Genomic DNA, 13,509 nt, shown 5'->3' on the forward strand with positions numbered 1-13,509 from the left:
GTGGAGTTTTGGGTCACATATAGTGTTGAGCGGACTTGCTGAACCAGCCGGGTTTGTCAACTCCATCCAAACACCCATCATTTGACTACTGGCAGCTGGAGAAGTTGGATTCCACTCTAGGGAGTCCTGGAAAACATGGATACAGCCATAGGCCACATAATAATCAAAAGATCTTCGCATAAAGTCCTGGCTAGTGGGCCTACAAGGGCCTGAAAGCCTACTTATGCAGATAGTGAACAGGTTAATTTACGAAGGGAGATGGGAAGGGAAGCCAAGCGACGTCAGGATGAGAGAAGAAAGGAGGAGGAAAAGAGATCATGCTGTAGATATTGCCAGTAGGGAAGATGCTAAGCCAAAGAAGTGAAAAGTTGTAGAGGAAGCAAATTCCTCCCAGGGAAGCCATAGAAGTGCGTTAGGTAACCGAGTGGAATGCAATTTTGCCTTCAGTTCTTCTATATGGTGTATATGCAACACCTTTTTAAGCTTATCAGGGACCCTTGGAGGAGTAGGCGATTTCCATCTCCTGGTTATGACCATATGGGCTGCTATAAGAAGGCGGAGTACTCTCATTTTATGATAGCGTATGTCACCTGGTAACATTAGTAACAAAAGCACTGCCGGATCATCTGGAAATTTAACGCCTATAATGGTCTGAGATAATTAAATCACCTTCTTCCAAAAGCCTCTGATTCACTTATATATAAGCAAGACCTCGTCTTGGAGCAGGTCTAAAGTTACACAAAGCTCAAAAGGCAGGTACAAAGCACAAAGGTGAGGATCTGTGAAGATTTCCGTATCTTGGAAGCATCATAGACATTTTTTCGCTGTTGGTACTGCAGGGTAGCACCTGGGGTGCAGGTAGGCTCAGGTACCAATGAGGTAGATGACATGGTGGAATCTTAGGGGCCTGGATGAAAGCTATTGTAATAAACCATTAACTGATAGGTCCAGGGTAAAACCTGGTTTAGACGTAATGGGCATCATTGGTTAAGTAACAAAAAAGAAAAAAAAAAAAAGCTACTTCTAAACACCACACCTGTCCTCATGCTGTGTGTGGTATTGCATTGTTTCTGGGCAATGTTTCTACATGTTGGGCTTTTTTCTAAGTGGCATGTGACTGTATCCTACAGTAACTTACAATATTTATGTTATAAAAATGATCAATGGGCCCTACCACGCCTGAGAACGAGGAGTCATGTCAGAAGATCACACTGGTGGAGTCTGTGAGCTCAGACATCCACTGTCGCAGTATTATAAGTAACAGAAAAACCTCAAAGCAGCGTACAAATTAAAAAAAAAAAAAAATTGGTTGCCCTAACAAACAGCCCTTCAACCTGAAGTGGTGGCTGCCCGTGTTCCGTTGAGACATTATTAAAATACCATTTTTGACTGGCTTGAGTGCAAGTAAGAAAAATAATGAACATTGTCTAATATTCTAGGCTCTTAATAATATGAAGTTAAGGATTTTTGCTTATGTAGACTGAATTAAACGGCAACACACAGAGCAGCACGTCTGCATTCCCCGTAAGCATCTACTGTATGTCTCTAGCATTCCCCCTGTAGATGAGGGGTTAACAATGGCATGACGACTCCTGGAAAGGCAGGTTGTGCAGCTTCTTGACCAGCAAACATAGCCACCTGTGTTTTGGGCAAAATATTGAAACAACAAAAATAACATCTTTTGGCACGGGCTCCATTGTAGCGTATACAGTATGTACAGTAAACACATGGGCTACATAAGAAGTAATCAGTCAACATAATATACTGCAAATTGCTTCTCAAGCTGAGACGTGAGCAGAGCACGTGGACCGTTTCATTGCACCAAACACCCACTATGAAATGAGCTCCTCTGAATAATATCACATTACTTCCTGGCATTCCAAAGCTATTAGCAGAATTCTAAGTAGCCTTAAAAAAAACAATTTAAGAAAAAAAAAAAAAAAGTACTCCCCCTACCTTAAAAGGATGCCTTCTTTTTGTTCTGAACCACTCAATAATTTATAGGCAGCTTTGCCAGGCTCCTGACTGGAAGCCTGATGAGATAGTTATAACTATAGGAATGTGGGGTCCCCATCATGAATATGGTCAGGGCTATACTGAGACTTTTTGTGGCATTACCAGATGGATTCTAAAGTGTATTGGTCAGCTGGAATTCCCATTCCAAATTGCTGACACTGTTAAATAGCTGTTGGGTCAAGCAAACACATGGAGGGACATTTATCCCAGGGGCGTATACCTGGGAGAAGGTGCAGATCGTCCTCTTCTCCCTGGCGTATGCCTGCTGTATTTGGCTAGGGAAAAGGGCGAGGGGCCTAATTTAAGACCGGCGTACTTGATAAATTTACAGCTTGCTGCACTCAGCTTGGGAAAGCCTCTTTGACACTTTGCGCAGGAGAATAAAAGCATTTTCTCCTTTCTGGAAGTACAGACAGATATATGTAAGGTACCATGTGTCCTCGACCTTACAGCTTACAGTGTCAGGCTAGGTTCACACTGCATTTTTGCAATCCATTTAACGTATACATTTTATGCAAAAAACGGATGCAATTGTGTGTCATCTGTTTGGATCAGTTTTCCATTGACTTCCATTATAATTTAAAAAAAAAAAAATCGAAACGGATGTGTTTTTTTTAACATACAGAAAAGTAGTGTTGACACTACTTTTCTGCACGTTAAAAAAAAAACGCATCCGCTTTGATCCGTTTTTTTTTATAATGGAAGTGAATGGAAAACAGATGACACACAATTGCATCAGTTTTTTCCATAAAATGTATACGTTAAACGGATTGCAAAAACACAGTGTGAACCTAGCCTAAGCTGTGAAACATGAATTACAGCTGACCGATTTACCTTAAAATCAATCTTTTAGTGCTACAAAAAGTAACTTATTTGGTGTTTTAGCACCTGGAAAAGATAGATGACAACCTTGTGCCGAAGTTATACTAGTGTCAGTGCTGCCCAAACTATCTAATGACACACATTTCTTCTTTCAGCATTGCACCAACATGTACATGAAAGCTCTCCTCACGTTAAAGTGAGCCAGTCGGCATGATATAGCTATAAGATGCAGCAAACAGAGCTCCGACACAGCTCCCTTCTGCATCGGGGAAGTGTTCAACCATAAGTGTAGTTAGAGAGAAAACATCTTTTATTCTGCATGCGAGTCAGGTGGAGAGCTGTAAACTGGTCATCTGGTAGGTGCCAGGGCCATTACTAGTCACAGTTTTCTGTATCAGGTCTCTCTTTGCTGCATTTAGGAGCTATTTTAGCACAATTATGCTGATTGGTTCCCTTTAACATCTATCGGCAGGTTAGATCAGTGTCACCAGCTAAAAAATTCCCATTAAAGGGGTACTCCAGCGTGGGAGCTATTTTTAGATCTGGCCAGGGAGGAGGTGGCTGAAAGAAAAGACGTCCACTAACCTCCCCGGTTTCAGCGGCGGGTCCCGCATCGTGGCGTTCCGGTCCCCGGCCGCTTCCGGGTGTCTGACGAGGGCCCGAGACGTGACGTCTCAGGTCCACTCAGCCACTCAATGAAGGAGGTGGGATCTGAGCGGACTTGAAACGGATCCCACCTCCTTCACTGAGTGGCTGAGCGGACCTGACATGTCACGTCTCGGGCCCGCGTCAAGACACCTGAAAGCGGCCGGGAACCGTGCACCGGAGCACCGATGCAGGACCCGCCGCTGGAACCGGGGAGGTGAGTGGACGTCTTTTCTTTCAGCCACCTCCTCCCTGGCCAGATCTAAAAATAGCCCCCATGCTGGAGTACCCCTTTAAAGCCAATAAAAATACATAAAATCTACCCCACTTGATAAGTAGAGGTCAGGAAACCACCATATATGTATTACAACACACAAAATGAATATACATATACCAACCCAAAACAAATAGTAAAGTACAGGTGCCAAACCTAAATAGTTAGTATGCCCATATGATTTGTTAGTGTAGAACCATTTCCCCCATAGTCTACAAAACTGCATTAACAAGTACTGCTGGTGGTTGAGGGAACCTTACCTCCAACCCTCTTTGGAATGGAGACCATGTAATACCACATATTTCCTGCATGTGTAAAAAAAAAAAAAAATGCCTGACCAGCCACAGCATTCCTTGGCAATGCCCATGATAAGCATATAGCCCAAAAGGCATATTGACTGTTTTATCTCAGAGTTTGTCTAGACTTGCTACTGTTCTTCCTACCTTAAGGCCCTATTCCACAGAACTTTTTCGAACGATCATTCATAAAATCGTTCAAACGACCGCTCGTTAACCATATTCGTTCTGTGGAATAGCTGTAAACGAGCGAACGACAACAGCGAAATCGTCGTTGAGTCGTTCACTATTTTTTTTCAACATGTCGAAAAAAAATCGTTGGTCTTTCAACAATAATTCGCTAATCTTTTCGTTGAATAAAAAATCTTTCAGTCGTTCTTGAAATGGCTACCTACATTTCCCCACGTTTTAAACGACCATGTAACGATCGCAAAAAAATCGTTACACTACAGATATCGCTCACGTTCCCACACGTATTAGGTGTTATCATTCGCTTAAAAAAATCGTTAAGTGCTCGTTAACGAGCGGTCGTTGGAGCGAGTCTGTGAACGATAATCGTTCCGTTAAATAGGGCTATTAGAGACCCTTCATGTGGCTCTTTACAGAAATGTTAGGAGTGTCACCCTTTTTTATTATTATGCATTCATCAATTGTCAGTTTTCTGGGATCCCAAGTAAAATTTATAGGTTCATGTTTTGTGATTTTTTTTTTTTTAGTGCATTAAAAGTACAACAAAACGCAGAATCTTGGATAAACGGCTAAATATATTAGGTAACCAGAGAAACATGGTGAGATAATAGGATTAAGCAAGAAGTAATATATGTGGCATGAAGATATAGTGTATTATAACAGGAGCATTAGCAAGCCGGATTAACACATGTCATGATGGATAGTCTATTATGAAGACCAGGAACTATGTATGGTGCTGGGTTAAGAGTCAAGAATAGCTACAAAAGGATTAAACAAGTAGAGATCTTATTGAATAACATTAGAACTTATTTATAGCCTATTAAGTAAATATATACAGCTTTTCTTGTTTTTTTGCTTGTAAAACTGGGTGTGTTCTCATGATCAAATTATTTTATGCAGTTTTTAAAGCCAAAGCCAGGAATGGATCATAAATGGAGGACATGCACAAAGAAACAGAGGTGTCCTTGCAATTTGCATACCTCCCATTAATTTTAATGGGAGCTGGACAGAGTAGCCCCACAAGCTATGCAAACAGGCTAGAGGGGGCTGGGGAGCCCTCAGTCTGAAGATAGGTGTGGGTCGGACCTGCGGCTAGGGGAACACCATGTGGACATGCCATAAGGGTCCCAGATTACAACATTGAACCAGTTAGTATAGTAACTATCAGGATCAGACACACATTTTAGCTGCATTGATATACCGCTATGGTACAGTCACAGTTTTGCTGTGATTTTCCAAAAAGTATAAGCCATATTTGCTTTAGAAATTCACCCAATATTCTAATAGTTCATTCAATTGAGCAAGCCTGTTTTTAGACATGAAAAAAACAAAAAAACTGGTACAATCACAAAATGCAATGTGAGAACACAGCACCTATAAAGTACCAATAACATTATAATACCCTAGTTTATGCCAGGGTGACACCATTCTTCGAAAGGTTCCCCACTAACTGATACATAAGTAAGCTACAGTCATATACATTATCTACCACAATATAACAATCCACAACAAATCACATAATAAAAAATAGAAACTTACAATCTGTCGTCTCCCCGCTGGCAACAAACACAAGACTGATGAGCACCAGTGTATTGAAGAATATAACAGACACTTGGGGGTCTGACTTCTCCATGTCACCAATTTAGAAAGTCTAGTAAAATACTAAAACGATGTTAAAACTAATAACTCTTAAAAACAAAGTTGATCAGACGTCCATGCATGCTGCAGGTACTTGTCAGTAGTTCAAGTGCTGGAGCAACACAGTGTTAGAGGTGTCTCCACATTGCATTGTGTAGTTGAGTCTTGCAGTGTGAGCACCTGTGTATTGTGGGAGGTGTGACTTAGTGAAATGTGCCTAATAGTATAACAGCAGATGTATGGGAAGCATGCCACAATGACAGGCCCACTCTGCTGCCTATTGGCCTGCCCAGGACACCTACACCCCCTAGTGCTAATTGCATGTAGTGAGCTCCACCTCCACCTGCTGCAAAGAAAACCTCTAGAGATATATACTCTGTAAATACCAGACAGGCAATCTCATATATAGTATCTGTACACACAAACATTGTCCATCTATTTGGACTGGAAGATTTTACACCTATGGTCAGTACAGTACAGTACAGTACAGTAATAAATTCATTACAGACAAAGCATTACTGGTAAAAAAAAAAAAATCTGTATGACCTCCTTCACATGCACTTTTTATTGATTTTTGTTTAGCCAAATGTCATGTTTATGTGCTACATGTGTTCTTTATTGTGTTTTGTAGTCTTTTTTTTATTTGTGTGCATGTGTACATATGTGTTGCATTTTTATGCCAGTTATGTGGCATTTTTTCACATTCTTCAAGAGAAATCCTTAAATGACATTATGAATGGAACACATGACTGGTAATAGGAAAAATCCAACCATGCATGTACTAGAACAGATCTCCAGACAATGGCCTCTTCTCTAAAATGTAGAATGCCCCTGTTCACTTTCATAGTGAATCATGTGTACCTGCCCGGGGATCCTCCCCCTGTGGTTCTCAGGCTGCAATCCAGAAGAGAGAGACAGCAGCTTCATACATTGTGGGAGCCTGGACTAGGGGGAGTATAATTTTTTTTCAATATATCAGGGGTGGGGGGGTCATTATTATGTGGAAGCACATTACTATATAGGGGTCACAGGAGGCATAATTACTATACAGGGCTCAGAGGGCATATGAGGGTACTATATGAGGGTACAGGGGACATTTTTACTATATAGAGGCACACGGGGCATAATTATTATATGAGGGACACAGGGACAGCTATTCATTTAAGGAGACATTATTATTATATAGGGGTACAGGGGTCACTATGTACGAAAACACAAGGGAGTATTATTATTGCTGTATGGGGGCATATGAGGCATTATGACTGTATGGAGGCAAGGGGGGGCATTATTTATGGATAGGGCACCATTAGGGCCCTGTTAAACGGGAGAATAATCTGCCAAATGAGACCGATTCGGCAGATCATCGCTTCGTGTAATAAAGACAGCGATGATTATCGGTTGATTGTGTCTTTGGGTCTGTCAGGCACGTGTAATAGCGATGCGCGGCTGATGGCTGATGAATCTGTAAAGAAAATAATAAAGTACAGTGGTGCCTTGGATTACAAGCATAATTATTTCCGGAACCGTGCTTGTAATCCAAATCCGCTCTTTAACCAAAGCAAATTTCCCCATAAGAAATCACTGATACAGTATGACAATCAGCATGTGGTGTATAATGTATAATAAGTGCATAAACCTGAAAAACAGCAGCAGTTTGTAGATACAGGATGGAAATGCAGATCCCCACAATGCAGTAGTGTAGTACAACAGGCTAGAATAGAGAAGAAGGGCTGCTGTCAGAGGTCTGTGTGGTCACATGACAGCAATGGGGAAGGTGTGTGTGCTCAGTATGGACCAATCAGAAAGTGAGAATTACAGCAGTTTGAATGGCTGAGTGTAAGTGCAGGCACATTATAGCAGCAGTGTGTATAGCTGAGTGTAAGTGCAGGCATATTATAGCAGCAGTGTGTATAGCTGAGTGTAAGTGCAGGCATATTATAGCAGCAGTGTGTATAGCTGAGTGTGAATGCAGGCACATTATAGCAGGAATGCAGAGAATGGGAAACACGAGGGCTGACAGATCTGCCATGATTTGGAAGGTGAGGGAGACTTCCAGGGCCAAAGTACAGTGCTGTAGACCACCCTGTGCAAGCCATGCCCCTCCCCCACTCCCCATCCCACTCAGTACAGGGAGCTCTTAAACCAAAGCAATGCTCTTATACCAAGTTACAATTAAAAAAAAACAAAAAAAAACGTGAGCTCTTCGTGCAAAACGCTCTCAATTCAAGTTATTCTTAAACCAAGGTCCACTGTATATATATTACCTCTCCAAGCTTCCCAGTGTCTTCCTGTCTTCTCACTGTTCCCCACAGCTGCCAAGGCAACTTCAGAGCTGCTTTCTGAAGTGATAAGCTGCTTAGCCAATCACTGGCTGGGACTGGATGGGACTGCCATAGTCAGTGATTGGCTGAGCGGCCTGGCAGCTCTGAAGTTTCACCAGTGGCTGTGGGGAGCGGGGAGAAAACAGGAAGACACCAGTGAGCATAGAGAGATAATGTATACATTTTAGTATTAGGCAGAGTTCACACTGCATTTTTGCAATCTATTTTTTTCATCTGTTTTTATAAAAAAAAAAAAAAAAACTGATGAAAAAAACGGATGCATTTGTGTGCATCTGTTTTGATCCATTTTTTCATTATAAAAAATGGATGAAAACGCATCTATTTTTAGTGTACACAAAAGCGTGGTTGACCACATTTTTGGGTACGCTACAAAAACATATGTGCAAAAATCAAGCTATGTAATAGGCTCTGCACTTGTTTACTATTGTGATAGGGCTATCTAATACGGGGCTGGGGCTCAGGAACATTTTTACTGCATGGGAGTACAAGGGGCATTATTACTGTAGGGGGCATTACATGAGGGCACAGAAGATATTAATAATTTATGGAGGTACTGTTGGGATATTATTTGTGAATGGGATCAAAGTAGGGGCATTAGTTGTGAGTGTGGGGCACTCACTCATGGAGTCAAATGGAGAAGAAAACGGAAAAAAGACAGCCCAGGGAAGATTTTACCTGTGAGTCACTGGATGTAATTGTAATAATTTATAAGGGCTACACACCTCCTATATAATACTAGTATGAACCACTGTAGGGGAAAAATATAGGTTAGGGTAGCTTCACACGTAACGGATCCGCAGCGGATTTCACGCTGCGAATTTGCGGATCCTGGTATAGTAAAGGTCTATGGGGTCACATACCCGCAGCAGAATTTTCATTCTGCTGCGGATGTGACCCGGCCCCTTTAACCCATTGCATCCCGTTGCCCGCAGCCCCTGCCCGGAGCATACATTACCTGCTCTGCGCCACGGCTGTGTGAGGCTCCCGACTCCCCATCAGCCAATCAGTGCTGTCATGCACTGATTGGCTGATGGGGACAGAGGGGAGCCTCACACAGCCGCGGCGCCGAGCAGGTAATGTATGCTGCGGGCGGCGGGATGCGCTGGGTTAAAGGGGCCGGGTCACATATATCCGCAGCGAAGGCACACAGGGGGACTATATACTACTGGTGGAGCACACAGGGAGGATGTATACTACTGAGGGAGCACAGAGGGGGACAACATACTACTGGGGGAGCGCACAGGGGGACTATATACTGCTGTGGGAGAGCACAGGGGTCTATATACTACTGGGGGGGCGCACAGGGATATATACTACTGGGGGAGCAACAGGGGTCTATACATACCTCCCAACCGTCCCGGATTCCGCGGGACAGTCCCGTTTTCGGGGTGCTGTCCTGCAGTCCCGGAACGGCCCCCCGTGTCCCGCATTACATGTGGCCCCAGCGAAAAAAACAATAAAGCAGTAACTCACCTGTCCGCCAGTCCCAGCAGCTCCTCTCCCGGCAGAGCGCGCACTCCCGTCATCCTCCGGGGCAGGCAGCGGGGTACAGAGACACTGACTGTGCCGGAAGTGACCTGCAGCCTCTCATGAATTACTTCCGGCACAGTCAGTGTCTGTATACCCCGCTGCCCGTCCCGGAGGATGACGGGAGTGCGCGCTGTGCCGGGAGAGGAGCTGCTGGGACCGGCGGACAGGTGAGTTACTGCTTTATTGTTTTTTTCACTGGGACCACACTAATGGGGGGTATTGGCTACTATATGTGGGGCACTATATGGAGGATTGGCTACTATATGGGGGATTGGCTACTATGTGGGGCACTATATGGGGGGATTGGCTACTATGTGGGGCATATTTGGGGGCATTGGCTACTATATGGGGGGATTGGCTACTATGTGGGGCATATTTGGGGGCATTGGCTACTATGTGGGGCATATATGGGGGATTGGCTACTATGTGGGGCACTATATGGGGAATTGGCTACTATGTGGGGCATATATTGGGGCATTGGCTACTATATGGGGCATATATGGGGGCATTGGCTACTATGTGGGCACTCTATGGGGGATTAGCTACTATATGGGGCACTATATGGAGGGATTGGCTACTATGTGGGGCACTATATGGGGATTGGCTACTATGTGGGGCATATATGGGGGCATTGGCTACTATGTGGGGCATATATGGGGATTGGCTACTATGTGGGGCACTATATGGGGGATTGGCTACTATGTGGGCATATATGGGGGATTGGCTACTATGTGGGGCACTATATGGGGGCATTGGCTACTATGTGGGCATATATGGGGCATTGGCTACTATGTGGGGCATATATTGTGGATTGGATAATATGTGGGGCACTATATGGGGGCATTGGCTACTATGTGGGGCACTATATAAGGATTGGCTACTATGTGGGGCACTATATGGGGGCATAGGCTACTATGTGGGGCTCTATATGGGGGCATTGGCTACTATGTGGGGCACTATGTGGGGGATTGGACACTATGGGGGGGATTGGATACTATGTTGGTCACTATATGGGGGCATTGGATACTATGTGGGGCACTATAATGGGGGATTGGATACTATATAGGGCATTTTTGGCAGGATTGGATAATGTATAGGGCACTATTCAGTCAGCAGCATGTGGTGACTGTAGGGGCGTGGCTATGGAGGGTTGCTATGGGGGCGTGGCTATGGAGGGTTGCTATGGGGGCGTGGCTATGGAGGGTCGCTATGGGGGCCGCGGAGCACATGTCCCTCTTTGCTCTTTGCAAAAGTTGGGAGGTATGGTCTATATACTACTGGGGGAGCGCAACATGTTTACTAATGATGTTCAGCTCGGACCTTCACCTTATAATAGACGCCAGTAAGTAAGTTGAGTACCCCTGGTGTAGAAGCTTCAGCGGTGGACCTGATCAAGAAGATTGGCGCTTACCGATCCGGCCGTCTGATACCCCTGTAAGATATCATTCAAAGTAAAGTCTGGCAAGAACTCTAGCTGATTCCAAGACTTCCAAGGGGTTAAAGGCTGTTAAACTCAAGTGCTGGGTAGTTCATGGCACATGTATTACATGAAACCATAGACCCCCATATACCCGATAGAAGCTAAAAGTGTGTTCAGGCAAGGGTGTATATAGCAAGTTATGCTGGATGGAATAGCACCTGTGCATTATATCACTGAACTGGATCACATAACAAAATATATACCACATTATATATATATATATATATTTATTTTTTTATTTATTTTTTACCATGGAACCCTAAGTGACATCCGTCATAGGTATGCGGTGGATGTATAGCTCAGGGACTAAATCCCTAAGGTCAGAAAAACCCTTTTAATTCAGGAGGACCAATGTGCTTTGACGCAGACCTCCAGATTAATTACTTTATAGGGTCTTCCATTGCTGTTGTTCATTTTCCCTTTTTACCCCCTGGACTGTTGCCCATCGAGACCCATAGTGCAATGTGCCTTACGTTCAGACAATCAGATAAACAGATCTAGAACATTCCCTTTCTTGGAATATGTACTCTCCACTCTCCTCTGCCTGGGATATTTTTGTTACATTTTTGTCTCTTTCCATTGTTTTGGGTCGTCCAGCACAAAATATTTACCCTGAAAACTGTGACTGCAACAACTGCTGCAAAGCATCAAGATACCGGCTGTTTGTCAAATAACAGGAAAAATGAGACTCCACTTGTCAGAGGCAAAGTTAACTCTCTCATGCCTGGATACAGTCAAAGGCTATGTTCACACTAAGTATAAAAAACGGCCGTATTTCATAACAAAGGCCGTATTTGCTCAAACAACGGACGTTATTTGCAAAATGAAAGAGGAGCTGAGATTGGTTGCTGTGGGCAGTTTACAACAGTGTGTATATTACACCCTTTGATAAATCATTGTGTGAGTCATTGTCATTATATTCAAAGAACAACAGAGATACATATATTTCTCTTGTACTATAGTGCACAATAATTTATATGTATAAAATGTACTTAATACATAGGAAATAATATATATATATATATATATATATATATATATATATGTATATATATATATATATATATATATATACATATATATATATATATATATATATATATATATATATATATTATATACCACATTGTACACTATGTGTATGTACTGTATTGTATTTTATATGTATGTATTTAGTAGGTATGAAATTTTAAATATACATATTGGGGAAGATTTATCAAACATGGTGTAAATTTTAAACTGGCTCATGTGCTCCTATCAATCAATCAGATTGGATTGGTTGCCAGGGGCAACTGAGCCAGTTTCACTTTACACCATGTTTGATAAATCTCCCCCATTGACTATATTCACATGTCTTTTCTTGGCCACTTTGCGGCCGTTCTTTGGACGGCTGTCATTTTGGTGCCGAAAAGTGGCCTGTTTATGTACCAGTCTGTCATTTACCTTATTCGTGTGAATGTGTTTCTAGATTTTGTAATGCCCTGTATGTTAAACCCTATCACTTTTACACTGCTCTGGAATTAAGGGTGCTTAAAGTATTAATCACATGTATACTGAAGATATACTGTATGTGTAATGTATACTGTATATGTGTTAACATAGTTACATATTACAGTTTAAAAACAACACCATCAGGTTTAACCAAAGGAGGGAAAAAGATGTGGCAGAAGAGGAGCAGTATGGTGGATGAAGGGGAGGGGTGTGAGTAACCTTACACAAGAACTCTATACCTCTACATACTCATTCATGTTATTTTATTCTAAGAATTTGTTTAAGCCTGTTTTGAAGCCCCCAACTGTTTTTGCTGTGACGGCTCCTGAGGTGACTGTTTTACAGATTCACTGTTCCTATTATAAGGAAGGCTTGTCGTCTTTGGAGACTGAACCTAGACGGCAGTGCCAACCGGTCTTCTCCAGACAGGTGTAATTATTTTAATCTTTCCTCATAACTTTCTATTAAACAGGGTCCAAAACTGAACGGCATATTCTAGATGAGGCCACACCAAAGCTTTATAAAGCTTCTTTGCATACATGACAATATCCTGCTGGGCTTAAAGGGATAGTGCGGCGTTTAACATTTATTCACTAAATAACACACATTACAAAGTTATACAACTTTGGAAGGTGTGTTATTTAAGTGAATGGCCCCCTTCCCCATGTTCCCCCCCCCCCACACCGGAAGTGTGGTGCGGTATACTTACTCAATTGCTGTCGACCCCGGCCGCTATCTTGGGTCGACGACGTCATCTTTGGGAGGCTGGCCTGACCGCTCCAGCCG

General features: G+C 42.9%; 1 protein-coding gene across 1 annotated transcript in view; it reads right to left on the reverse strand.

The window, feature by feature from the left end:
- The window catches only part of INSRR (insulin receptor related receptor), a 75,867-nt gene extending 69,975 nt beyond the window's left edge, over positions 1 to 5,892 (reverse strand). Inside the window, exon 1 of the mRNA XM_069951267.1 lies at positions 5,782 to 5,892. Within this exon, the coding sequence (XP_069807368.1) occupies positions 5,782 to 5,875 (94 nt within the window). The 5' untranslated portion in view covers positions 5,876 to 5,892. The remainder of the gene's footprint in view (positions 1 to 5,781) is intronic.
- Positions 5,893 to 13,509: the final 7,617 nt, after the last annotated feature.

This window comes from Dendropsophus ebraccatus, chromosome 13, assembly GCF_027789765.1.
Source record: "Dendropsophus ebraccatus isolate aDenEbr1 chromosome 13, aDenEbr1.pat, whole genome shotgun sequence".
Classification (NCBI taxonomy): Eukaryota; Metazoa; Chordata; class Amphibia; order Anura; family Hylidae; genus Dendropsophus; species Dendropsophus ebraccatus.